At 43.5% G+C, this 27612-nt stretch overlaps 1 protein-coding gene across 11 annotated transcripts in view; it reads left to right on the plus strand.

Annotated features, from left to right (window-relative positions):
• The window catches only part of HSF2BP (heat shock transcription factor 2 binding protein), a 155135-nt gene that overhangs the window by 44604 nt on the left and 82919 nt on the right, over positions 1-27612 (plus strand). For all 11 annotated transcript variants that reach the window (XM_055279843.2, XM_063640522.1, XM_063640521.1 and 8 more), the window contains exon 8: positions 16012-16115. In XM_055279843.2, the coding sequence (XP_055135818.1) occupies positions 16012-16115 (104 nt within the window). The remainder of the gene's footprint in view (positions 1-16011; positions 16116-27612) is intronic.

The raw sequence follows: 27612 nt of genomic DNA on the forward strand, positions 1-27612 counted from the left end.
CAGTTTCATTTGTTTGCATATGGTTGGCTATTTTTCCCAGCACCATTTATTGAACAGCGAGTCCTTTCCTCATTGCTTATTTTTGTCATTTTTGTCAAAGATCAATTGGCTATATGTGTGCAGCTTTAATTTCTGGGTTCTGTATTCTGTTCCATTGGTCTATGTGTTTATTTTTGTACCAGTGTTATGCTGTTTTAGTTAGTGTAGCCTGGTAGTATAGTTTGAAGGTGGGCAATGTGATGTCTCTAGCTTTGTTGTTTTTTCTTAGGGTTGCTTTGGCTATTTGGGCTCTTTTTTGGTTCTATAAGAATTTTAGAAGAGTTTGTTCTAATTCTGTGTTGGTAATTTAATAGCAATAGCATTGAATCTGTAGATTGCTTTGGGCAGTATGGACATTTTCATGATATTGATTCTTCCAGTCCATGAACATGGAATGTTTTTTCAGTTGTGTCATCCATGATACTTCTTTCAGCAGTGTTCTGTAGTTCTTCTTGAAGAGATCTTTCACCCCCTTGGTAGATGTATTCCTAGGTTTTTTTTGTGTGTGTGTGGCTGTTGTAAAAAGGATTGTGTTCTTGATTTGGCTCTCAGCTTGAACCTTTTTTTTTTATTTTTTTTGTTTTTTTTGAGACAGAGTCTCACTCTTTTACCCAGGCTGGAGTGCAGTGGCATAATCAGCTCCATATAACTAGCAGCTACCCTATTAGCATAGATACAGAATATTTCTATCATTACAAAATTTCAATTAAACAGTGCCACGGCTCACTGCAGCCTCGACCTCCTGATCTCAAGCGATTCTCCTGCCTGAGCATCCTGAGTAGCTGGGACTACAGGTGTGTGCCACCACACCTGACTAATTTCTGTAGTTTTTTGTAGAGACAGGGTTTCGCCATGTTTCGCAGGCTGGTCTCGAACTCCTGAGCTCAAGTGATCCGCCTTCCTTGGCTTTTCCCAAAGTGCTGGGACTACAGGCGTGAGCCACCACACCTGGCCTTCAGTTCTGTGTTGAATAGGTGTGGTAAGAGTGGATATCTCTGTCTTATTCCAGTTCTTAGGGGAAGTGTTTCTTCTAGCTGCCCATTTTTATTTTTATTTTATTTTATTTTATTATTATACTTTAGGTTTTAGGGTACATGTGCACAATGTGCAGGTTTGTTACATATGTATCCATGTGCCATGTTGGTTTGCTGCACCCATTACCATTTTTATTTTTAATGAAATGTCCCAGAATGCTCATTTTTAAAAGGCTGTTTCTCTTCCAATCTCATGCAAATTTTTTTCCTCCTTGAAAATTCAAGCAACCAGTTGCTCTCTTCGCATCCAGCCTTTCTCATCACTGTACTTTTCTGACCATCCAGGCATTTCCCTTGTTCACTGAGTACTGGCTTGTTGGTGTCCCCTCCCCATTTCCTGCTATCTTGAATGACTTGAACATGTTTAGGGGTGATTCATTCAACAGTCTAATTTCAAGGTCACCTGCCTTTTTCAGCTCCCAAGATTTGCTGTGCCTTTCACTGTGGCAATAGTCTGCCTTGGGCCAGACCCTGCGCATAGTCATCAGGTGGACTGTCTGGTAAACACCGCTGTAGCACTCAGGCCATACCTCCTCTCCTCCCTGCCTCCTTTTCCTACCATTGTTCCCTCTAAACTGCAAGACCTCCTGCTCCTCCTCCCTCCTCCTTCCTCCTGCTCACACCATTGCCTCCATGGCCTCCCCTCCCTCTAGCTCACCCAGCCCCAGTGTGCATCACATTTCCCGATGCTTTCAACCTTGGATCAGCCCAGCCATCCTTTTTCTCTGTTCCTACAGCTGGGGCTGTTTAGTGAGGTTTGGGAAGAAGCTTTCTTGTGTGCACGGACTCTCATCATTTCTCCTGGTTTCCAGTACCCCGGAATCCTCCTCTATATCCTTACTCAGCTCCCACTCATTTCCACAGTGGTGGAGGCAGACCTCGGGTGTGACCCTCATGGCCTCCCTGCTCTGCTCTTCCTTGGCAGGTGGGTGTCCCAGCAGGCGGCTTTACTTCCTGCCACACAGAGTCAAGGGTGTGAGTGTGGCCACCTCAGCTTGGCCCTCCCTTGTTTATTCCACTCACCTTTGCTTTTTCTTCTCACGTGTCAGAGGCACATATGGCCTGGATGTGTGTGTGTGGTGTGGGTGTGGGTGTGTATATGTGGGGGGGCGTGGGGAAATGAGGATGTATTTGGGTGTGGTGTATGTGTATGTGGGTGTTTTTTGGGGTGTCTGGTGTGTATGGTGTGTATGTGTTTGTGTGGGGCATGTTTATGGTGCGAGTGTGAGGGAATGTGTGGTGTGTGTGTATATATGTTGGGGGGAGGTGGGTGTCATGTGATGTGTGTGACTGTGGTGTGTTTGTATATGTGGGACTATGGGGGATTGGGATGTGTGTATTTTGTGTGGGGAGATGTGGGTGTGGTATGCATGGTGTGTGTGGCTGTGTATGTGAGGGAGATGTGTGTGTGTGGTATATGTATGTTGGGGGATGTTTGTGGGTGCATGTACATGTGGAGGGTATGGGGTATGTGTGTTTGTGGGAGGTGTGTGGGGGGATATGTGTGGGTGTGTGTGGTGTGTGTGTGTGGGGCATGTGGGGGTGTGTGGGCTGCATATGTGGGGGTGTGTGTATGTGTGTATGTCAGAGTGTGGGGTGTGGGGAATGGAAGTGTGTGTGGTATGTGTGGTGTGTGTGTGGTGTGGTGTGTCGGGGGGTGGGTGATGTGTGTTTGTGGGCTCTTGTCAGCCAAGGCTGGGGCAGTTAGTACAATCAGCTGGTGTGTATGGTGTGTGGGGTGTGATGTGTGTGTGATCTGTGGTGTGTGATGTGGGTATGTGGTGTGTGTGGTGTGTGGTGTGTGTCTGGTGTGTGGTATGTGTGTGGTGTGGGTGTGTGGGCTCTGTCAGCCAAGGCTGGGGCAGTTAGTGCAATCAGCTGGTGTGTGTGTGGTATGTGAGATGTGTGTGTGGTGTCTGTGTGGTATGTGTGTGTGTGATGTATGTGTGTTGTGTGTTGTGTGGTATGTGTGATGTGTGTGGTGTCTGGTGTGTGTGTGTGTGGTGGGTATGTGGTGTGTGTGATGTGTGTGTGGTGGGTATGTGGTGTGTGTGGTGTCTGATGTGTGTGGTCTGTGTGATGTGTGTGTGGTGTATTGTGTGTGATGTCTTTGGTATGTGATGTGTCTGTGGTGTGTGTAGTGTGTGTGTGATGTGCGTGGTGTGTAGTGTATGGTGTGTATGTTGTGTGTGGGTGTGGTGTGTGATGTGTGGTGTGTGTGGTGTGTGTGGTGTGTGATGCGTGTGTGGTGCGTAGTGTGTGGCTTGTGTGGTGTGTGGTGTGTGTGGTGTGTCTTGTGTGAGTGGTGTGCATATGGTGGGTGAGTGGTGTGCGTGTGGTGTATGTGGTGTCTGTGAGATGTGTGTGAGTGCAGTGTGTAGTGTGTGTGTGGTGTGTGGTGTGCATGTGCTGTATGATGTAGTGTGTGTGGTGTGTGTGTGGTGTGTGTGGTGTATAATGTGGTATGTGTGGTGTGTGTATGGTGGTGTGTGTATATTGTGTGTGTGATGTGTGTGGTGTGTGTATGGTGTGTGTGTATGGTGTGTGGTGTGTGTGTATGGTGTGTGGTGTGTGTGTGTATGGTGTGTGTGGTGTGTGCATGGTGTGTGCGTGGTGTGTGTGTGGTGTGTGCGTGGTGTGTGGTGTGTGTGTGTGTGTGTCATGGTGTGTGTGATGTGTGTGACCGGTGTGTGTGACTGGTGTGTGGTGTGGGATGTGTGCTGTGGTGTGTGTGTAATCCTCCCGCCTCTGTGTTGAGCCTTCCTCTGGGATGTGCCCTGTTGCCTGTCATTTCTTGCTCCAGTATTTCCAGCGCTCCGGCTCCACTGGCTCCTGTTCAGCCTTTTGTCTCCCAGGCCATGTCTGCCCTTTCAAACCACTAGCCAGCCTGGGTTTACCATGACATGTTGCATTTTCCTAGAATGCAGAGCTGGCTCATGGTGTGTTCCTTTTGCCTCCCCCTGAAATCCCTGTGGGTCAGTGGTGGATCAGACTCGATTCTGCTATTGGGCCACATGTCCATGTCTTTTGTGGCAAACATTTGTAGGGTTGTACATGGGACATTGTTGTGACTCAGCCTCTGTGAGTTCTTTCAGTGGCGTAGCCTCCCCAGCCATATGGTTTCGGGCTGTTCCTAGTTTATCTGCCTTTTTTGTGAAGACCCTGTTTTTAACTCTACAAATCTAGGAACTTCCGGTATATGGTGGCCAGACACACCAGCTGACCTTGGAGGCCCCTCAAGGTGGTTGGTGCTGCCACAGGATGACTGGATTCTGTTTACTGTAGTGGTCGTAGCTTTTCAGTCTTGACAGCCATACCTCACGAGTAATTTTCCACATTCCCATCAGCCTCTCAGGTGTCTGCTGGAAATGGCCACTTGACAGAACTGTGTGCAGAGTGAGCTCTGTCAGCCAAGGCTGGGGCAGTTCAGTGCAGTCAGCTGGTGGCATGCCCCCGGCAGTGTCCTGTCTGTTTCTTCTCTGTGTATTTCTCCTTAGTCATTCAGCCATGGAATGACACATGTCAGGAGCATCCCCCATTGTCACCACCTCAGTCCATTTCCTTCCCCTCTGGCCACTGGTCACCCAGGCTTGTGCTCCCAGGGCCTGGTGTGGGCAGGATCTGTGCTGTGCCTGGACCTTGGGATTGCGGGGGACCCTGAGCACTGTCCTGGCACTGAGCTGCATGACCCAAAGTCTCCTTTCTGTGGCTCCTCTTTCTCCACTGCTGTGACATGACCCTGGCGTTTCCATTCTCCTTGATACTTGGTAACACTTAGGCAACTGCAATTATTATTATTTTTTTTTATTAGACTTGTGGATTTCTCCAGCCTTTAAAGTTTCCCTCCCTTTTTTTGTACTTCCTCATGGAGGCCAGGTTATTTTTTTTCTCACTGCCCACGCTGCCTATGATTTTACCAGTCCTTGTTGAGTAGGCCATGAAAGGCCTCTTCACATCTACACTAGCGGCTCCTCACGTGGGACCTGCTGGAGGTGTTCTTGAAGGGGATGGCAGAAGGCCCAGAGTTTAAGGTGGTTCTTCATCCCGAGTGAGGAGAGAGGCCTCCGGGGTGGGAGCTACCCACATTCCTGAATGGTCACTTGGTTCTCAGGTAACACTGTCCTTGGATTTGCAGTTGGGGTGCAGTGTCTATGACGAGAACACCTCTGCTTTTACCAAGCTGAGGTAACTGACACAGTGCATTTCACTGTCATGGGCCAGAGAATATTTGGCATGTGTGGGAGAACAGTGGCTCAGCAAGGTTTTCTCATCCAGGCACAGGGTGGAGGGTTACAGAAATGCCTCTTGGAGTTTGGGCTCTATATGATTCCTGTTTCTTGAAGTTACTGTTTGTTTATCCCTGCCCAGCATCTTCCCCAGGTGTCACCAGTCGGATGTCATCAGTGAGAGTATGGCTTGTGGAGGTTTCTGGGTTCTTTGTGCAGTTGACTTCAGAAGCAGCCGTGAGCTCTGCAGGAAAACCAGCTCACCTTTGTGGGCAAATCAGGGTGATAGTATCGTCCCATCTCTCTGTGGAGTAGCTGTGTGGCTGCATCTGCAGGTTGGAGCCACACACAAGCTCCTGTTTTCCAAATAATTCGTCTGGAATAGTCACAGTGCAGATTGTATTTTTCGAAGATGCTTCTAGAAGTGTTTCCACAAAATGTCTTAAGACAGTAGCAGCCTTTTAGAACTAAGTGTGGAGAGGAAACTGTAAAGCTTGTACCACACTTTGTTCACTAGTTGCTTTGTTTGTCTCTCTCCCATTTCCTGTAAACTTCTGCAGAGTGTCGAGTCCAGGACAGAGAAAATGCTCAGTAAATGTTACATGATGAGTGAGAGCAAATCCTCACTTTCTGGGTGTGGTTCTCCCCGGTTTGTTATTAAAAGTTCTACAGAGTGTTACTGTGCATTTTGGTGGCTTGATCCCTTTTTCACATAAGTATTGGCTGAACAGAAATCTTCAAATATGATGGGGTTTCTAAACAGTTTCCAGTCAAAGCTTTAGTAATTCTAGATAGGAAAGTTATCATTAGGGATCTTGTAAGATAATTTTAAGACATTGCATTACAATTAATTGTCCTAATGAAAGAAGTATGTTTTCAAGACAAACTCTATCTAGATAATGTTCAAATTCCTAAGTTTAGAGTCCTCATCATTTCCAGGTATTAACAAAAGTCAATATCTGGAAGTCATCTGGGGCCTGGGAACTAATGTGTATTATTTCCAGGTGGTACAGCTTTCACCTACAATGTGCTTACCAGCCACTGAATTGGTCTCTGTTGAGTTATAAATTGGTAGATGGTGCTGTGAACATCAGCTCTTCTGAAAGGCATTTTTGGGTTTTACCCTGTCTAGTTTGGTCATTCTGTGTACATTAAAAAAAAAACTGGTATAACTAAGTAATTTGCTTACTTGGCCTTTTGAATAAGGAAAAGGCAAATAACCAAATACACAAATAGGCAAAAGAAAAAAATCAGGCACTCTACAGAATAAAACACACAGCAGCTTCATAAACAGGAAAGATTCTTACTCTCCATAGTAATCAGGGAAAAGCAAATTATAACCCTAATAAGATGCCTTTTTGGTGCCTCTCATTGAAAAAAAAATCACAGTCTGATGATTACGAGCTTCCGATTGGACGTGAAGCCACAGTGAAGCTTACACCTGTCCATGTGCTGCTGGAGGGTACGTGGAGCCACCTGGCCTGTGCCTGTGGAGGCTGTGTCTGCACATGCCGAGGACAGAGTCCCTGTCCGCATGTGTACTCCAGAGAAAGTTTTCCATGGGATACCAGGATGCTTGTACAGAAAATGTTATAGCAGTGGTGTTTGTAATAGCACAAACTAGGAAATTACCTAAATGTCTATAAGATGGAGAATAGATAAATAAATTGTGATTAGTTAAAAAGTTGGCATATATCAGTGGAAATAGGTTGGAGGTATAGAAATCAACATAAACGAATCTCACCATAGCGTGGAAGATTGCCTGCAGTATGTTGCTGTTGACGCAGACGTGCAAAGAAAAAAGATTCTGCACCTAAAGTATTAGCAATGCGTGGCTAGTTTAAATATCAGACATAGCTGTGGTTACACCTCACTGAAGCACGCCTTTGGGTAGCGTTCACCAAGGGAATTCAACTCTGGTTATAGGGTTTCTTTCTTAACCAGGGAGGTGGGTATCGTATTATTATTTATATCTTTTCGTATGTCTTCATTGTAACATAATAGATACAGATTAACATACAGATATTTGAGGATGACATGATATAGACCACAGGTTTTTAGGTTCTAACTTGACTGAGGAAAGAGGCACAGAATCTAAAGTCTGTTAAGTCATTAGTTACTGTACTCTGTCTAATGAAAAATTGGTAGGCCTCTTAAGTTTCTGTCAAGAATAATTTGGTCTAAAAATGTAGTATTGCTGTGCCAATTGCTTTCTCAAATTACATGCAGTCTTTTGTAAGAATTTTATTATTGTGCTGTAGAATTACTTTATGGTGCTAATTTGGCTACCTTAGATTTTGGTCAGTTTAGCATCACTGATTGGCTTGTTTCTTGGCAGTGAACTTCACAGATACTCCTTTTTCTTGCTTATTTTTATTGCTAGTTTGTTTTGAAGTACTGGGCGTGTTTATTCTGTTACTCGTAGGTTACAAGTTATATTTTCTTTTAAGATGAAGAATAAGGTGGTCAAGTTGTCACTTCTACCTTTAGTGACTCAGTTGTGTTGGCCTGTGGAGGAGTGCTTTCTTTTCAGACCTTGTGCTTGTTCAGCCCTGAGACCTTGTATATTTAGGTAAAGAGAACTTGCTTTTTATTGAAGATGAGTTACTCGTGTTGCTTATGTGGCATTTCGAGTTCACCAGTGCCTTTATTTTAGCCATATTTTCAGTCCTTTTAAATGTCAGATGTATCTTAGATGATCAAGACTGCAGAGACTGGGAAGTTGCTCTTTTGGAGCCCATTAGCCCCATTTATAACAGGTTTTCTGCTGAGGTTTGTGGCAGGAAGCAGAATTTGCCTACTTTTTTTTTTTTTTTTTTTTTGGTCATTGGAAGAAAAAGCCTAACGCTTAGTACACTAGTTTGAGAAATAACATTTTCTTTCTTTCTTTCTTTTTTTTGAGACTGAGTCTCACTTTATTGCCCAGGCTGGAGTACAGTGGTGCCTTCTCGGCTCACTGCAACCTCTACCTCCCGGGTTCAAGTGCTTCTCCTGCCTCAGCCTCCCAAATAGCTGGGACTACAGGTGTGCGCCACCATGCCCAGCTAAGTTTTGTATTTTTGGTAGAGATGAGGTTTCACCATGTTGGCCAGGCTGGTCTCGAACTCCTGACCTCAAGTGATCTGCCCGCCTCAGCCTCCCAAAGTGCTGGGATTACAGGCATGAGCCACTGCGCCTGGCCAAGAACTAACATTTAATATTTCAATACTAGAAGAGTAAAATGAATGGGCAGTCTCTTTAGACTTGATAATTGGAAACTTGATACACTATTTACAAATATTTTTGGTTGGAATAGAAATGTTATATTAGACAAAACATTCACATAAGAAACAGTTTTTTGGGTTTATTTTTTGCTAACTCTTGTGTGACCTAGAAGTCTTTGGTCTTCTGTGAGATGTATCTTGGCAGTGACATGAGGTCTCAGGTGGCGACATGGTTGTTGTAAGTATGTGTTTCATTTTAGCTTCTTAAGGATAACTGATTTTGACCAAATATAAAAATTTAAAGACATCTGCCAACTTGGGAGTTGTTTTTGCCACCTTAAATCTAAATGGCCGTCAGCAAAGAATTTCAACTGGCCATCTTTTCAGAAGGTTGCCCTATATTACAGTTATTACCAGATGCTAGCTTTGCTTTTTAAGACATACAGAAGATTGGTTTATCTTATTTTCATGCTGTAAGGCAGAGGTCAGCAAACTTTTTCCGTAAAGTGTCAGACAGAAAATATTTTAGGCTGTTGGGGTCATATGATCTCTGCTGCAGTGACTCAGTTCTGCTGTTACTGCCTGTGTGAAAGCAGCCATGGGCAATATATTTAATTCTAAGGAATTCCAACTCTCTGTGTTTGTGATCTGAAGCAGGAACTTTTCTTGGAATACTGGATTCGATGCCTCACTGAATTCTGGTTAAGGTGCTAAATTTTCCTCATGAACACTACATTTGAGTAGCCCTTAATACCTCATTAAATAGGTTACTAGTGAGTGGCTTTTGTATTCATGTAAAAATTGTCAGTGAAACTTGAAAGAACTTGCAGTGTGGCTTATTTTGTAGCCCGCTGGGAGGCTGAGGACCTTGTTTTGAGAACTGAGCACCCTGCACTGGAGGGTGCTTGCATAGCTCTGTCTTTTCTGGCTCCAGAGCATTGCCAGGGACTTTGAAAGTGCCCATGGTCGGCCAGGGATGGTGGCTCATGTCTGTAATCCCAGCACTTTGGGAAGCCGAGGCAGATGGGTCACCTGAGGTCAGGAATTTGAGACCAGCCTGGCCAACATGGTGAAACCCCGTCTCTACTAAAACAAAAACAAAAACAAAACACAAAAATTAGCCGGGTGTGGTGGCGCACGCCTGTAGTCCTAGCTACTCAGGAGGCTGAGGCAGGAGAATTGCTGGAACCCGGGAGGTGGAGGTTGCAGGGAGCCGAGACTGCACCACTGCACTCCAGCCTGTCTGTATCACTCGGCAACAGAGCGAGACTCCATCTCAAAACAAAAAACAAAACAAAAAAAAGAAAGTGCCTGTGGTCACATGGGCGAGAAGGAAGACCTTAGCTTTTATATATTTTGATCTTTAATCACTGGGAGTTGATTCACTTTTCAGTAAATAAATTGAGTGCTTATTGCGTCCAGTCTTACTATTACTAGTTTGTGAGATGATAAAGATAAGGCATGGAGCTTGCTTTTGACGAACAAAATTTAGTGGGGAAACCAGAGATTTTAATAGAGAACTACAATAGAAATTTTCTGTGGCACGCATGTGTTACATGTACCATAGTATATTTAGTTAGTCCCTTAATAGTGGACTTGGTCAGTATTACTGATTTTTCCTTTTGCCTTAGGCTCCAGTATGTGACCAGTTCCATCTTTATTTAAAATTTTGGGCTGGGCACAATGGCTTATGCCTGTAATCCCAGCACTTTGGGAGGCTGATGTGGGAAAATTGCCTGAGGCCAAGAATTCAAGACCAACCTTGGCAAGATGGCAAGACCTCATCTCTACAAAAAATTAAAAAATTAGCTGGGTGTGGTGGCAGGTGCCTGTAGTCTCAGCTACTCAGGAGGCTGAGGCAGGAGAATTGCTTGAGCCCAGGAATTCTAGGTGGCAGTGAACAATGACTATGCCACTGCACTCCAGCCTGGGTGACAAAGTGAGACCCTAGCTCTAGAAAAAAAAAGTAAAAAATTAAAGTTTTGCTTATTAGGGCATTTTAAATATTATTTTTTAAAATATTGAATTACAGTGTTAAAAAATATGGGCTACTGGGCATTTTGATACTCCCTTAAATTTACACCCAAAGCAAGTGGCTTACTCTCCTCATCCTAGCCGGCTGTGCTAGTTCAGTGTTTATTTGATAGCATGTGTACTGGAGGTGGCAGAAGGTAGGTTGTGGGGGCTCTGGACTCTGTTATCTTTTCCTGAAGGGAATTATGTGTGTCCTAGCTGGTCGTCAGCTTTGCCTGACTTATACCTGAGCTCTGGCTCCCTGGACGTGGTCTGCAGCAGAGCTGTGCCTCATTCCTCTGCCTTGCAGCTCTCCCTCTTTCTCTGCCTCACACTTGTGCCATTTAGAGGCTAGGAGCTTGGAGGGTTTTCATGCACACTTTAGTGCTCTCTTGTTCTGAAACCTTCCTTTCTAGGTATCTTCTTCCCTTTCTTTCCACCCTGGTGACCCTGGACTCTGGTTTTACTTCTCAAGCTGGTCATCCCCAGGTTTCTGATTGAGAGCCGGCTGCCTGGTGCTATGTGGCCTTGTCTAAACCTCAATATATTTGCCTCTTTATAAAAAAAAAAAAAAAATTCTTTTTTTTTTTTTTTTTTTCCAGACAGGGTCCTGCTCTGTCACGCAGGCCAGAGTGCAGTGGCTGGTACCGTCACAACCCTGCAGACTTGACGTCCCTGGGCCCAAGTGATTCTCTTGCCTCAGCCTTCCGAGTAGCTGAGACTCTAGGCATGTGCCACCATGCCTGTCTAATGTTTTTTTTTTCTGTTGTTTGTTTTTTAATGAAGAGATGGGATCTTGTTGTGTTGCCCAAGCTGGTTTTGAACTCCGGGCTCAAGCAGTCTTCCCATGTTGGCCTCCCAAAGTGCTGGGATTATAGGCATGAGCCACCCCTCTTCTTTAAAGGGGGCACTTCTCTTCAGTTTCTGCCTGCCTGTGGCTGCTTTCCATTCCCCTTAAATGGTTCCTATATTTTGTTCAGAATTTGTGATTCTTGTTAGTAGGAGGGTTAGTCCAATGCAAGTTACTCTGCCATAGCTGCAGCTATTTTTTTCTGGAATAAGTATTAAAGGCTGTGTGTGTGTGTGTGTGTGTGTGTGTGTGTATTTCACTAGCATCACAAGTTTTATTTTTGTGTATTCATTCTTGGTTAGTTGCCCAATTTTCCTCATAATTTCTTTGACTTATTCTTATAGAGATGTACTTTTAATTTTCTAAATGTTGTTTGGAGTTTTAAAACTTACTTAAAAAATGATTTTTAACTTAATTATGTGGTGGATCAGAGAATCAGCTTAATGTATTAAGTGCTGTAAGAGGTGCCTTAAAATCTGCCATTATTGTGGACTGGTCAGCTTTTTCTTGTAGTTTTATCAATTTGTGCCTTTATGTATTTTTGAGGCTGTATTATTAGGTACATACAAGTTTAAAATGCTACCCTCCTGATGAACTGAACTTTTCAGCATTAAATATTTAGCCTTGCCAGGTGTGGTGGCTCACGCCTGTAATCCCAGCACGTTGGGAGGCCGAGGTGGGCGGATCATGAGGTCAGGAGTTCAAGAGCCTGACCAATATGGTGAAACCCCATCTCTACTAAAAATACAACAATTAGCTGGGTGTGGTGGCACATGCGTGTAATCCCAGCTACTCAGGAGGCTGAGGCAGGAGAGTCACTTGAACCCGGGAGGCGGAGGTTGCAGTGAGCCAAGATGGCGCCACTGCACTCTAGCCTGGGTGACAGAGCAAGACTCTGTTTCACACACACACAAAAAATTAGCCTCTTAATTTTTAAAGATGCTTTCCCTTTTCTTTTCTTTCTTTTAAAATTATTATTATTTTTAGTTATTATTTTTGAGATAGGGTCTTGCTCTGTCACCCAGGCTGGAGTGTAGTAGCACTGTCACAGCTCACTGCAGCCTCGACCTCCTGGGCTCAAGTGATCCTCCCACCTCAGCTGCTCCAGTAGCTGCGACCACAGGGGCGCGCCATCATGCCCAGCTGTTTTTGTACATTTTGCAGAGACGGGGTCTTGCCATGTTGCCCAGGCTGAGCTCCAACTCCTGGGCTCAAGCTGTCCGCCCACCTCACCCTCTGAAAGTGTTGTGATTATAAGCATGAGCCACTGCACTCAGTCTATTTTCTTTTCTGTTAATGTAGCTACCTCAGCCTTCTCTTTCTTCTTTTTTCATTAGTATTTGTTTGATATATCTTTTCCAATTCTTTCAACTTTCTGCAAGCTTTTTTTTTTTTTAGAGTCTCACTCTGTTGCCCAGGCTGGAATGCAGTGGTGTGATCTTGCTTCACTATAACCTCTGCCTCCTGCGTTCAAGAGATTCTCCTGCCTCAGCCTCTCTAGTAGTTGGGACTACAGGTGCACATCACCACATCTGGCTATTTTTTCATATTTTTAGCAGAGACAGGGTTTTGCCATGTTGGCCAGGGTGGTCTTGAACTCCTGGCCTCAAGCGATTTGCCCGCCCTGGCCTCCCAAAGTGCTGGGATTACAGGTGTGAGCCACCACTCCTGGCCCCTTTCTGGAAACTTTTGTTTCAGATGTGTTTCTTTGAAAAAGTCCATGGTTGCATTTTGTTTTTCCTTTAATGTAACAATCTATAATCTATGCCTTTTAATAGGAATATCCTGTTCATTAACATTCGTGATTAATGAAATAATTGGATTTATTCTGTCATATTTTGTTTTTCTTTTTATTATGATTTTTCTGAGTTATGTTTCCCTCCCTACCTCTCTCCTTCGCTTCCTCCCTCCTGTCTCCCTCCTTCCCTTCCTCCCACCCTCTTCCTTTTCTCTCTCCCTTCTTCTTTCTCTTTTTATTCCTTTTCTATTCTTTCTTTCAACAGGGTCTTACTCTGTTATCATTCTTTCAAAGTCACTAAGATCTTTTCTGAGTTCATTTTATTATTCTAGTGTCTTGAAAGTTTACCCTTGTTTCTTTCAGTGATAGCCCCTTTTTTAAAGCATGATTTGATGTATTTGGTTTACTTGAAAGTAATTAATGTCTTTCTCACCTAAACAGTAGAAGGATCTTAGAATGCTCTAATACTTACATCCTGGATTACATGCATTCATGGACTGTGTCTTAGCTCTGTTGAAAAGTTTCAAAAATCCCATAGACATTTTAATGACTGCTTTTACCCCCCAATTTTTACTTCTGTACACTCACATCCCTTTACTTACTAACCCTCCTTGTATCTCAGAACATTCTTCTGATGTCGTTTTCCTTTTTCTGAAGTCTGTCCTTCAAATTCTTTCAGTTCAGATCTGTTTGTTTAAAAATGTCTGAGATTTTCTTTGACAACATTTTTACTTTACCTCTTTTGCTGAAAATCTTTTTGCTGGGTTTACAATTCTAACTTTATTATTATTTTCTCTTTACACTTGGTAGATATAGAGAGCCCAGCTTTTGGTGTAATTACTCTTTTATAGGTAATATGGCCTTTCTCTCTGGCTGCTTTACAAAATTTGTCTTTAATTTTCTAAAGTTTGATTGTGATGTGTGTAGATTTGTATTTATTTATCTTTCTTGAGATTTTTTTGTGCCTCCTGAATCTGAGGGTTTATATTTACTCATTTCTGGAAAATATTTTTGAAACAATTTTTTCCTTCGTTCTTTCTGTTCTTTCTTTGTGGACCCTATTTGGAAGAATGTTGAACTTTTCCACCTTAGCCTCCTTGTACTTTTATCTTTCTTTGATCTGTTTTTCTTTCTTGCTGTAGTTTCTTAAGCTGTCTTTTCTGTTTAGTATTTCTCCTTTTCCATGTGTTGAATTACCCTTGAGTTTTACATTTTAATTATTGTTTTCATTTTTGTAAATTCTGCTGTTATTTTTGAATTGGCTGGTCATTCATAATAGTAATCCTAGCTTCTTGATTATGTTTTTAATTTCTTTTAAAATTATCTTCGGCTGGGCGTGGTGGCTCACGCTTGTAATCCCAGCACTTTGGGAGGCGGAGGTGGGCGGATCACGAGGTCAGGAGATCGAGACCATGGTGAAACCCCATATCTACTAAAAAATACAAAAAATTAGCCGGGCGTGGTGGCGGGCGCCTGTAGTCCCAGCTACTCGGAGAGGCTGATGCAGGAGAATGGCCTGAACCTGGGAGGTGGAGCTTGCAGTGAGCCGAGATTGCGCCACTGCACTCCTGCCTGGGCGACAGAGCGAGACTCCATCTCAAAAAAAAAAATAAATAAATAAAATTATCTTCACCCATTTAACATACCAGTTTTCTATTCTGCAGTTGATACTTCTAGTATCTGAAAAGTTTTTGGTTCTAGCCCTGTTATTGGTTCTTTGTGCTGGGTGTTGCTTACCTGGTCTTCTTTTTCTCATGCGTCATATTATGATTTTTGTTATGAACTCCCATCTGCTAGTATGTATTTGTGGGAATTCTTTGAAGACTAGGTTGAGGATCCTTTCCTTTAATGTCCAGGAAGCTGGGGGAGCTTCTATCCCAGGTCTGTTTTATATTAAAATTACTGGCTTGGGGATTTTTCAGGCATGCCAAAAATGTGAATTCATGCTAAGCTTGAAAGTTTCCTCTCTTCTGGTTTCTGCAGGGCCTGTGAACTGAATGCCTGTGTCTCTCTGAGGCTTTTCCCTCGGTCCCTCTGCATGAAGCCACTGTAACTGAAGCTCTAGTCTTTTGGAATTGTAGCATCTTTTGCACTTTCCTCTGAGATTTTGTGCTCTTACTTTGTTCCTGATCAGAGATGTTTTCTTTTCATTTCTTGCAAACTCATTCATTATTTCAAAGGCTTTGCAAAAAATACTTGTCTAGCCTTTTTATTGCTCTGCAGTGTAAAGTGTTTGGGTTCTCTGTATTTTGCAGTATTTGCAGAAACCAAAGTCCTGTAGTTTCTTTCATCAGACTCTGCATTGCCAGCCATGGTTCAATCCTGAAACAGCTTGTAAAGTCCTATCCTATTCAGTAAACTGCTCTGTTGGTTATGAGGGATGGTTGGGTTGTAGTATTCTTCATTCCTTGTACTGCGATTATGTAGTCCTGTGGCCTGCCTGACCTGGCTACCTGGATGTCATGCATAATGTTCATTGAATGAAAATATGTCATTAGGTTTTAGATGGCTGAATTGAACTTTGAGAGTACAGTACTCTTACAAATTGAGGGTAACCTGTATGTTAATGCAGGATTGGAAATAAAAGAAATGAATCAATAAATATGGGTTGTGAGGTTTCCTGTGGGACCCTCTCTGCATCCGAGACTCCTGATTATGTGAGCCTATGAAAGGCGGTATTATGTGATATCATTGCTGAAGTTTCCCATTATCCTGTAGCCTCACATAGACAGATATTATTAATTCACATATATTATATTACAATTCTCATTATCCAGATTGTAGAATTGGACATCTAAAATGTGAGGGAAGATCTAAATACATTAAGTTCCTCTTAACTAGTAGGTATGTTTAGGGTGAAATGTAGTGTGGATGGAGCATTCCAACACCTTTTTCTTTTACATTTCAGGCTAATGCTGATGTCCCTGTACAATGTAAGCATCAATTTGAAAGGCTTGAAATACATCAGCGAGAGTCCAGGATTCATCCCTTTGCTGTGGTGGCTTTTGAGTGGTAAGGGCGGTGGTTATCTGTACAGCTGCTTGTACGGGTTGTGCAGTAGTCCTCCCTTATCCACGGGGCATACGTTCCAAGTCTCCTAGCAGATGCCTGAAACCAGAGGTAGCACCAAACCCTCTATATATACTATATTTTTAAACATTCATACATCTGTATGATAAAGTTTAGTTTATAATTAGGCATAGAGATTATCAACAACTAATAATAAAATAGAACAATTATAATAATAAGCCAGCACTGCTACTCTTGTGCTTTAGGGCCATTGTTAAGTAAAATAAGGATTACTTGAACACCAGTGCTGTGGTACTACAGCAGTTGACCTGATGACCTAGATAGCTACTGAGTGACCTAAAGGGAGCATAGCATATGCTGGACAAAGGGATGATTCATGTCCCTGATGGGATGGAGTGGGATGGCAGCACGAGATTTCATCATGCTACGCAGAATGGTGTGCAATTTAAAACTTAAGAATTGTTTATTTCTGGATTTTTCCATTTGATGTTTCCAGACCATGGTTGACTGTGACTAACTGAAACTGTGGAAAGTGAAACTGTGGATAAGAGGGGCCTACTGTATACCTGTTCTTCTGTAGCTGAAGGAAATTTTAAAGTATTAGAAAGTAGGATTGATTATAAGATGTTACTTCTTTAAAAAAAAGTCAAATTTTAGAAAATTTCTCGGTATGTTAAGTTTACTCTAGTTCTGTTTCTGAAGTATTGCTTTCAATTTGGTTATGATTTATTGGTGTCCCTACAACACAAAAAAAATTGTCTTATAAAACAGCTGGTAAACAGCATCAGCCTATCCCATTCTCTACTAACAGCACAGTACTCTATGTGGGTATGTGGTTCTATCAGATAAAAGAGAAGACCCATTGTTAAATAATTTGGATAAAAAGAAATTGGAAAGACACCGCAGCTCTGAAGAGAAGTACACATGTATAGTATGTGTGTTTTAAAATTTCTTTAAAAAGCTATCTTTACTGCATCCTTTCCTGTTCACCCTTAACTACCAATCTAACCTAAAGTTCTGTCCCAATTTCATCATAATTTTTAACACTATATGTTGTTTAATGAGTATACATTTCACCCATGTATAAAAATAAATTAATTTTCCTTATTTTTTTATAATTCAAATTAACCTCTATTTTTTTAGTGTCAGTTCCATTTGGTGGTGAATGCTTTTTTTTTTTTTTTTTTTTTTGAGACGGAGTCTCACTCTGTCACCCAGGTTGGAGTGCAGTGGCACGATCTCGGCTCACTGCAAGCTCCGCCTCCCAGGTTCACGCTATTCTCCTGCCTCAGCCTCTCCGAGTAGGTGGGACTACAGGCACCCGCCACCACGCCCGGCTAATTTTTTGTATATTTTTTAGTAGAGATGGGGTTTCACCGTGGTCTCGATCTCCTGACCTCGTGATCCGCCCGCCTCGGCCTCCCAAAGTGCTGGGATTACAAGCGTGAGCCACTGCGCCCAGCCGTGAATGCTTTTTTAAAAAATAGCTTTATTGATGTATAATGACATTTAATAAGTTGCATATATTTAAAGTGAACAATTGATAAGTGTTGATATAAATGTCCACCTGTAAAATTATTATCACAATCAAGGTAGTGTGCAAACCCATCACCTCCAAAGGCAATTTGTGCCCCTTTGTGGTCCCTCCTTCCTGCTCCTCTCCCTGCTTTCCAGAGAGTGACTTGCCTCCTTTCTGCGCTGTAGTTTTCATTTTCTTTGATTTTATATAAGTGGAATCATAGTTTGTATTCTTTTTTGCCATGTTCTTTCACTCAGCATAATTATTTTGAGATCCATCCATGTTGATTTTGAGATCCATCCACGTCCATCCATGTGTCTATTAATAGTTCATTACTTTTTATTGCTAAATAATATTCCCTGTTGTGGATATGCCACAATTGTGTATTCATTCAGCTAGTGATGGACATTTGGGTTGTCTCCAGCTTTTGACTACTATACATAAAGCTGCTGGGAGCATTCTTGTACAAGTTTTTGCATGGACATATGCTTTTGTTTTTCTTGGGTAAATACCTAGAAGTGGGATCACTGAGACATATGGTAGGTGCATGTTAGTTTTTATGAAACTGCCACCCTGTTTTCCAAAGTGCTTGTACCATCTTACATTCCCAGCAGCAGTGTATTAGTGTATGATCATTCTCTTTAATTTTAGACATTCCAATAGGGATACCGTGATACTTCACCGTGGTTTTAATTTGTATTTTTGTTATGACTAATGATGTTGAGTATCTTTTCATGTTTTGCCATTCATGCAACTTCTTTGATGATATCTGTTCATATGTTTTGCTTATTTTAAAAAAATTGGATAGATTCTTACTGAATATTGAGAGTTCTTCATGTATTCGGTTTGTGTCCTTTGACAAATGTGTTGGAAAAATATTTTTTCCCAGCTTGTGGCTTGTCTTTCATTCTCTTAAGAGCATCTTCTGAAGAGCAGAAGACCTATCTTAATTGTGATAAAGTTTATAATTCTTTTTCTTCGAAGAATCATACTTTTGTTGTAGAAATTTTTTCTTAAATCAGTGTCACAAAGGTTTTCTAATGTGTTTTCTCCTAGTAGTTTTATAGTTTTGCATTTCATATTTAGGTATATGATTTGTTTCGAATTGGTATCTGTTTGTGGTGAGAGTTTTTTTTTTTGTTGTTGTTTTTATTTTTATTTTTTGCTTTTTTTTTTGCATAAGACTTTCTATCTAGTTGATCCAGTACCATTTGTTTTGAAGACTTTGTTCTCCAGGGAATTGCCTTTGCACCTTGTTGACAATCAGTTGACAATACGTGTGAAGGTCATTTTGGATTCTGTTCTGTTCCATTCATCTATTTTTGGATCATTATGCCAATACCATGCTTTATAATAAATCTTAAAGTCAGGTAGTACAAGTCCTCCAACTTTGTTCTCTTTCAAGGTTGTTTTGGCTATTTTTAAGCCCTTTGCCTTTCCATATGAATTTAAAAATCAGCTCGTCACTTGCTACCAAAAAGAATCCTGTTGGAATTTTTATTGGGATTGTGTTGAATCAACAGTTCATTTTGGGGGAGAATTGACACTTCAGCAATATTGAGACTTACAATCCATGAACACAAGTATATGTCTTCATTTATTTAGATATTGGCGAGACACAAGGGTCTCTCCTGTTTGTTCATGTGTTAAGAGCAGAGGAACTGACCTCCTTTGTTTCTGGCTAGCTTTTCAAGGATGTGTATAGCAGACATCCTTAGAGGACAGAGATACTGTCTCCTTCCAGAGCAAAAACGGTAGGTTTGTTTACACCTACGTAGTAAAGATAATGTTTCCCTCTAGGGCAAAGTTCAGCCAGAGCTTGGGGTTCCTCTCCTGTGCCACAGCCCACACAGCACGTGTATGGCCTTGTGGAATTGAGTCTTAAACTGGCATAAATGCTGCTGCTCTGGCTATGGCTGTTGCTCTAACAAATTCTTGGTCTCAGACTCAAGAGTTTGTGTCTTCTGCCAGTGTCTGTAAGACTCTAGCATGCTAGCTTGTTAGCTTGCAAGCTTGCAAATAGGGTAAAGCCCTAGACCTTCCACAGTTTGAGGGCAGGTCCAGGGGGCTATGCTTGTGCTCCATTGATAACCCTTACCCACCAGGGTTGGATACTTGACCAGACAGCTTTTTTCCTCTCAAGAATCGTAGAATCAGAGGTGGTTCCTAGACCTGACCTATGAGGTAACTATCTGGGCTGGTTGTTATGGGCCATGAGCAAGCAGACAGTGTCAATCTGTGGGAGAGGATGCTGGTGGTGCCAGGGAGAGAATAATTAAATAAGAATACCTAATACTTCTTGAGTACCAGTCATGGCTTTCAGTGTATACGTTTGTTACATTTATGTCTGTCAGTACCCTGTAAGGTAAATACTGTTTCTGTATCATAGATGAAGAAACTGAGGCACATAGAAGTGAGTAAGGTGCCAGGGTTATATAGTTAATGGGGTTGTGGAGCTGAGATTTGAGACCCCAACCGCCTGGCTCCAGACCCTGTTTCCCAACCATGCTACAGGACTGCTGCTCAGCAGGACATGTCTCAGGGGTGGAAGCCTTAGTGCTGGATGACTTTTTATTTATTTATTTATTTATTTATTTATTTATTTATTTATTTATTTTTTTGAGATGGAGTTTCGCTCTTGTTGCCCAGGCTGGAGTGCAGTGACGCAATCTCGGCTCACTGCAACTTCCGCCTCCTGGGTTCAAGCGATTCTCCTGCCTCAGCCTCCCAAGTAGCTGGAATTACAGGTGCCTGCCACTACACCTGGCTAATTTTTGTAATTTTAGTTGAGACAAGGTTTCACCATGTTGGCCAGGCTGGTCTCAAACTCCTGACCTCAGGTGATCCACCCGCCTCGGCCTCTCAGAGTGCTGGGATTACAGGCGTGAGCCACTGTGCCGGGCCAGTACTGGATGACTTCTCACGTTTAGTTGACATTAGGTCTGGCTTTGCTTGGCTTCTGAGTCAGTTGCCCTGAAACAATATGCCAGTCTCTACTTAGGCTAATTTGCAGCCAGTAATCCTACTTTCTCATAAAAAGAGGAGTTTAGGCTAAATGTTCTCTATGGCCTTTTTAGCTCTAGTCCTCTGGAAGTTTCCGGGGGTGAGTGAAAATTGTGATGTTTCTTCTTAATTTATGCAGCTCTGTCAGTAGCAAGCAACCCAAGTTCCTGCCACTCATCAGAGATTGTGTTCTTTGACTCAGGTGGACTTTTCCTGCTTAAGCTTTGGGTTATGGATAATATGAGGTGCTTGTTAAGTTGTGTTAATGCAATTTTTTTTTGCTTCTGGGACATCATCCTGGGCTTTCCTTTTTTTTTTTTTTGAGACAGAATTTTGCTTTTGTTGTCCAGTTTGGAGTGCAATGGTGTGATCTCTGCTCACCACAACCTCTGCCTTCCGGGTTCAAGCGATTCTCCTGCCTCAGCCTCCTGAGTAGCTGGGATTACAGGCATGCACCACCATGCCCGGCTGATTTTGTATTTTTAATAGAGATGCGGTTTCTCCATGTTGGTCAGGTTGGTCTCGAACTCCCAACCTCAGTTGATCTGCCCGCCTCAGTCTCCCAAAGTGCTGGGATTATAGGCGTGAGCTACCGCACCTGGCCATCCCAGGCTTTTTTTTTTTTTTTTGAGACGGAGTCTCTCTCTGTCGCCCAGGCTGGAGTGCAGTGGCGCAATCTTGGCTCACTGCAAGCTCCGCCTCACGGGTTCACGCCATTCTCCTGCCTCAGCCTCTCCGAGTAGCTGGGACTACAGGCGCCCGCCACCATGCCTGGCTAATTTTTTGTATTTTTAGTAGAGACGGGGTTTCACCGTGGTCTCGATCTCCTGACCTCGTGATCCGCCCGCCTCAGCCTCCCAAAGTGCTGGGATTACAAGCGTGAGCCACCGCGCCCGGCCCATCCCAGGCTTTCTTATCCGTGAAAATAATTACTGGTTCTTTCAACACAGTGAGCACAGCCCAACCCCTCATAAATTCATTGCAAGGTCATCTTACTTTAGAATCTTTAGAATCATTTGTTCTAAAGTCAAACAAAACAAGATCTGTTTAAGCCTAGGATGTTTGACTCCTGAGTTATGTATGGGATTACTTTAAATCTTAAATTATAGAATTTCATATGTGTTTTAGAAGGTGAATATATAGTTTACTATAGAATAGGAAAATAGGAACAAAAATAGTTCTTGGTGCTTGGTGGTGGTGCTGGTGGTAGTGGGACTGTTTTCAGAATTTAGACTGTTTTCAGAATCTAGAATCATAACTGCTTAGGACTAAGAGATAATTTGAAAACTGGCTTCTTCTATTCCTTTGGTTTTAGGTAGATCTAGTTTATGAAAATATACTGGACAGATAAGAATCTCTTTTAATTTTTAAAAGATCGAGGAAAAGGAGAATTGTTTGAACCCAGGAGGCAGAGGTTGCAGTGAGCCAAGATCTTGCCACTGCACTTCAGCCTGGGCAACAAGAGTGAAACTTCATTTAAAAAAAAAAATAAGATCGAGGAAAAAAAAGATCTCATTATCCCTTTCAGTAATCAGTTCCTACTTTTATCAATTTCTGTTAAGAAATGTGATATATTTTAATAAGAACACGAGCTTTGGACTCATTCGACCCAGATTTGAATTGCAGCTTTCCTGCTTGTGAACTTACCTAACCTTTTAGAATCCTGCTTTTCTGATCTATAAAATGAGAATTTCTACCTGAAGGATCTTAATGTATATTAAAATGCAATAGTGTTTAGGCCAACACCTAATGTAGTAGGTGTTAAATAGGTGCTAGTTTTCCTCTTTTATTTCTAATCTAAATATCTCATGCTTTAGGGATAAAAGACTTGAAATGAAAAAAAAATCTCATGCTGCAGTGAAAACTCATTTTCTTTTGTTTGCTTGCTCTAAAGGTGGCAGGTTACTTTCAAGTATCTAGACTTCTCTGATTCACAGTACGAGACCAGTTGCTGTTAATCATCCCTGACTAAATCATCTCATTTCCTTTAACGTTTGCTAGATTGCATTTGTCTTCCCTTTGTTCAGCTACATGGCTGGCTTTTTCCCAGGCTTTCTCCACATTCTTCACATTCCTCTTAAGCCACAGAACTGGCATAGAACTCGAGCAAATAGCCGACGAGGACAGAGTGTATTGAGATGGTGGCCACATGTTATGTAACTGTTAATGCAGACTAGTATTGTGATCACAGGAAACTGCATTTCCTACCATGTTTTCGGTGCTAAAAGGGCAGATAGGCGGTTATTGCCATCTTACATCTATTTGGCTTGTCTGAGTAACACAAAGCATTGATCAGGTTCTACCAGATTTGTGCCTTCAGCCCAGACCTCTGTCCCGAGCTCTAGCCTCGTAGATTGAACTGTCTACTTGGTATCTCCACATGGACATCTAATAAACGTTCACATTCAGTGTGTTCAGACTAAACCCCAATCTTCCCTCACACCAAATTCTAATCTCTATTAATTACAATTCTATTTTTCTAGTGTCTCAGACTTTTAAAAAACCTTCAAGTGATTCTTGACTCCTTTTAATCTCTTACACCCACATTCAATCTGTTAGGAAATCCTGATGGCTCTACTTTCAAAACATGTCCAGAATCTGATCACCAGCCAGAACTCCCACCTAGGTTTTTGTTTTGTTTTGTTTTTGTTTTTGTTTTTGTTTTTTTGAGACAGAGTCTTGGTCAGTCGCCCAGGCTGGAGCGCAGTGGCGCAATCTTGGCTCATTGCAACCCTCTGCCTCCTGGGTTCAAGTGATTCTCCTGTCTCAGCCTCCCAGTAGCTGGGATTACAGGCGCCCATCACCACGCCCAGCTAATTTTCCCACCCAGTTTTGAGCCACCATCACCTTGGGTTGAGACTTCCTATAGGTCTCCCTATGTTCCATCCTTCCAGGCCATGAATTGGGAGCCAGGGGTATGCTGGAAAAATCCGTGACCACCTCTCCTTACTGAACAGTCAAAATGCTGAGTGAGACACAAAAAAACGTTTTACTTACTTATTGGTATAGTGTCTTGCAGTGTCGCCTAGGTGGACTGTAGTGGAGTGATGCTTGCTTACTGTAAATCGAATTCCTGGGCTCATGGGATCCTCCTGCTCCAGCCTCCTGAGTAGCTAGGACTGTAGGCATGCACCACCATACTTGGCTAGTTTTTACAACATTTTTTTGTAGAGATGAGGTTTCACTATGTTGCCCAGGCTGGTCTTGAACTCCTGGTCTCAAGTGATCTTCCTGCCTTGGCTTCCCAAAGTGCTGGGATTACAGGTGTGAGCCACTGTGCCTGGCCACAAAATAAATAAATAAAATAAAATTATACCTAGAGCATGAAAGTCAAGTGAAAGTGGGAGGACAGAGAGGTTAACAGAGAACTTAGCTTCTTGCTTTGAGGGTATTTTTCAAACTTGTCTTTTAGTTTCCATGGCTTCCAGGGTGTGGGGGATAGGAGACAAAGCCCCGGTCCCACCTCAGGTGAGCAGCCTGAGAGGAAACTCCCAAGGGTCTTTCCCAGCAGTGTCAGGGTAAACTGAAGATACTCGCTTAATCCGGAAGTTTCTTAAGGAAAATTGTTTTGACCTTTGGCATTGAGTGTAGTGGGGGGAAAATCTCTTCTGAGAATTAGTAGGCTGGTTTTCATGCAGGTTTGAAGCTTTTATTCAAGCCACCTAGGTGGTCCCTAAGAGAGTTAATTTTTATATAACTTGATTGGACCATGAGATGCCCAGACATTTGGCCAAACATTAACTCTGGGTATGTCTATGAGGATGTTTCTGGATAAGATTAACATTTGAACCAGTAGACCGAGTAAAGCAGATTGCCTTCAGCCAGGTGGGTGGCTCTCATCCAGTCAGTTGGAGCCCGAACAGAATAAAAAGGCTGAATAAAAGGGATCTCTGCCTTGACTGTTTGAGCTGGGATGTGGGCCTTTTCCTGCCTTTGAACTCAAACTGAAACACCAGCTCTTGGGTCTCGAGCCTGCTGGCTTTCACACTGGCACTACACATGGGCTGTCCAGAGTCTCCAGAGCATGGACTGCAGATATTGGGACTCCTTCAATCTCCCTCAGCAGGCCCTTCATCTCCCTCAGCAGGCCCTCATCTCCCTCAGCAGGTCTTCATCCCCCTCAGCAGGCCCTCATCTCCCTCAGCAGGCCCTCATCTCCCTCAGCAGGCCCTCATCTCCCTCAGCAGGCCCTCATCTCCCTCAGCAGGTCTTTCATCCCCCTCAGCAGGCCCTCATCTCCCTCAGCAGGCCCTCATCTCCCTCAGCAGGCCCTCATCTCCCTCAGCAGGTCTTCATCTCCCTCAGCAGGTCTTCATCCCCCTCAGCAGGTCTTCATCCCCCTCAGCAGGCCCTCATCTCCCTCAGCAGGCCCTCATCTCCCTCAGCAGGCCCTCATCCCCCTCAGCAGGTCTTCATCCCCCTCAGCAGGCCCTCATCCCCCTCAGCAGGTCTTCATCCCCCTCAGCAGGCCCTCATCTCCCTCAGCAGGCCCTCATCTCCCTCAGCAGGCCCTCATCCCCCTCAGCAGGTCTTCATCCCCCTCAGCAGGCCCTCATCTCCCTCAGCAGGCCCTCATCTCCCTCAGCAGGCCCTCATCCCCCTCAGCAGGTCTTCATCCCCCTCAGCAGGCCCTCATCTCCCTCAGCAGGCCCTCATCTCCCTCAGCAGGCCCTCATCTCCCTCAGCAGGCCCTCATCTCCCTCAGCAGGTCTTCATCTCCCTCAGCAGGTCTTCATCCCCCTCAGCAGGTCTTCATCCCCCTCAGCAGGCCCTCATCTCCCTCAGCAGGTCTTCATCCCCCTCAGCAGGTCTTCATCCCCCTCAGCAGGCCCTCATCTCCCTCAGCAGGCCCTCATCTCCCTCAGCAGGTCTTCATCTCCCTCAGCAGGTCTTCATCCCCCTCAGCAGGTCTTCATCCCCCTCAGCAGGCCCTCATCTCCCTCAGCAGGTCTTCATCTCCCTCAGCAGGTCTTCATCCCCCTCAGCAGGTCTTCATCCCCCTCAGCAGGTCTTCATCCCCCTCAGCAGGCCCTCATCTCCCTCAGCAGGTCTTCATCCCCCTCAGCAGGTCTTCATCCCCCTCAGCAGGCCCTCATCTCCCTCAGCAGGCCCTCATCTCCCTCAGCAGGCCCTCATCTCCCTCAGCAGGCCCTCATCTCCCTCAGCAGGCCCTCATCTGCCTCAGCAGGTCTTCATCCCCCTCAGCAGGCCCTCGTCTCCCGCAGCAGGCCCTTCTGACCGCTGGCCAAGGTGAGACTTGGCAGTGCCAGTTATATGGCTGTGGCCACAGCGGTGATTTTAGTGGTGGGTTTGTGCTCTGAGCTGGGCCAGAGTCTTTCTCCAGGAGTTTTCTGGCTTCAGCTGCTGAAGAACAGTGTTTTTTCCTCCTTCTTGGGCCATGGAACTATTGGATGTGACCGTAGAGCTGCCTGTGGCCGTGTTTCTGGCCACCTGGAGAAAATTTATGTGTTCTCAGTTGCTGAAGCCAAGACATAAATGCTGACCTGAGATGCAGAGGAGCCCTGTGGCTTGCAGTCAGCTTTATCCCTGCCCAGGTGGGCTGTATAGCTTTTCCTCAGATTTTGAGTTATCCCAGCATCTTTCATAAGTGACTCCTTTTATCCGTCTTTTTTTTTTTTTTTTGAGACAGAGTCTCACTCTGCCACCCAGGCTGGAGTTCAGCGGTGCGATCTCGGCCCACTGAAAGCTCCGCCTCCCAGGTTCACGCCATTCTGCTGCCTCAGCCTCCCGAGTAGCTGGGACTACAGGCGCCCGTCACCATGCCCGGCTAATTTTTCGTATTTTTAATAGAGACGGGGTTTCATCATGTTAGCCAGGATGGTCTCGATCTCCTGACCTCGTGATCCGCCCGCCTCAGCTTCCCAAAGTGCTGGGATTATAGGCGTGAGCTACTGCGCCCGGCCACCTTTTACCTTTCTTAAGCTAATTTAAGCATCATCTTCCTTCCCGTGAGGGCAGTGTGCCCACTCCCCCAACTTTGATTCCACATCTTTTCCATGGCACCAGTTGCCTTCTGATAGGCATCTGATTCCCTTCAGTGTCTGGAATTTGGCTATATCACATAACACAGAGAAAGGCCAGAGGGTTTAGTAACTAGTGAATATTCAGTGATGTGTCTTCATAATTCTTTTCAACCCAAATATGTGGCATTGTCAGAGTACTGTATATGTTATGATTCTAGTAAGCTCACGTAATAAAGAAGTTGCTTACTAGATGCTTGTGGATGGCCATTTGATAGAAAAGCAAAATATTTAATATAAGATCTTCACCGACAAAGAATTTTACATGTAAATGTTTTATTATGTTGGTCAAGTGTTTCTCTTAATAGTTTTGTATTAGCCCAGTGTTTAGCCTTTTAGTCTAAGCACTGGGCTAATACTGTGAGCTAATACAAAATGTGGTTTTTATCTTTTAAAAAATTTCTCAAACATTATTGACTTGAAACTTGTCCTTCAGAAGGTCCAATAGAACAAAGGTGTCAGCCTTTCCACAAGAGAGTACTGGGACTGTTTTCTTTGATTAATCAATGCTTACATGATAACTTTAATAAGAAACATGATTTAAATGTTTGATTTTTCACTGTTGATGTAATTGAATGGTCAAATGGCCACTTCATACATCAAAGGATGTCAAAAAACATTTGGCCTGCGTATGTCCAATCTGACAAGCTGAGCACAATAGAAACTTTAGTGTAGTCTGGTCAGGATACAATTAACTCATAGGCACATTGAGAAAGGGGAGTGAGTTTACATGAAGGTGAATTTGGTGTGTGACATGGTCAGTCTGACATCATAGTAAAAAAAAATCCAAATGGAAATGTCCAAGAAGTAGTTGGGGACAAGAAGCTTAGAGTTCACAAGAAACTTGCTAGTGACATGGGTTTGGGAGTCATTCTGAAAAAAGTGACAAACAGAAAGACTGGCAGTGTAGGGAACA

Source organism: Symphalangus syndactylus, chromosome 5 (genome assembly GCF_028878055.3).
Source record: "Symphalangus syndactylus isolate Jambi chromosome 5, NHGRI_mSymSyn1-v2.1_pri, whole genome shotgun sequence".
In the NCBI taxonomy this organism is placed as follows: Eukaryota; Metazoa; Chordata; class Mammalia; order Primates; family Hylobatidae; genus Symphalangus; species Symphalangus syndactylus.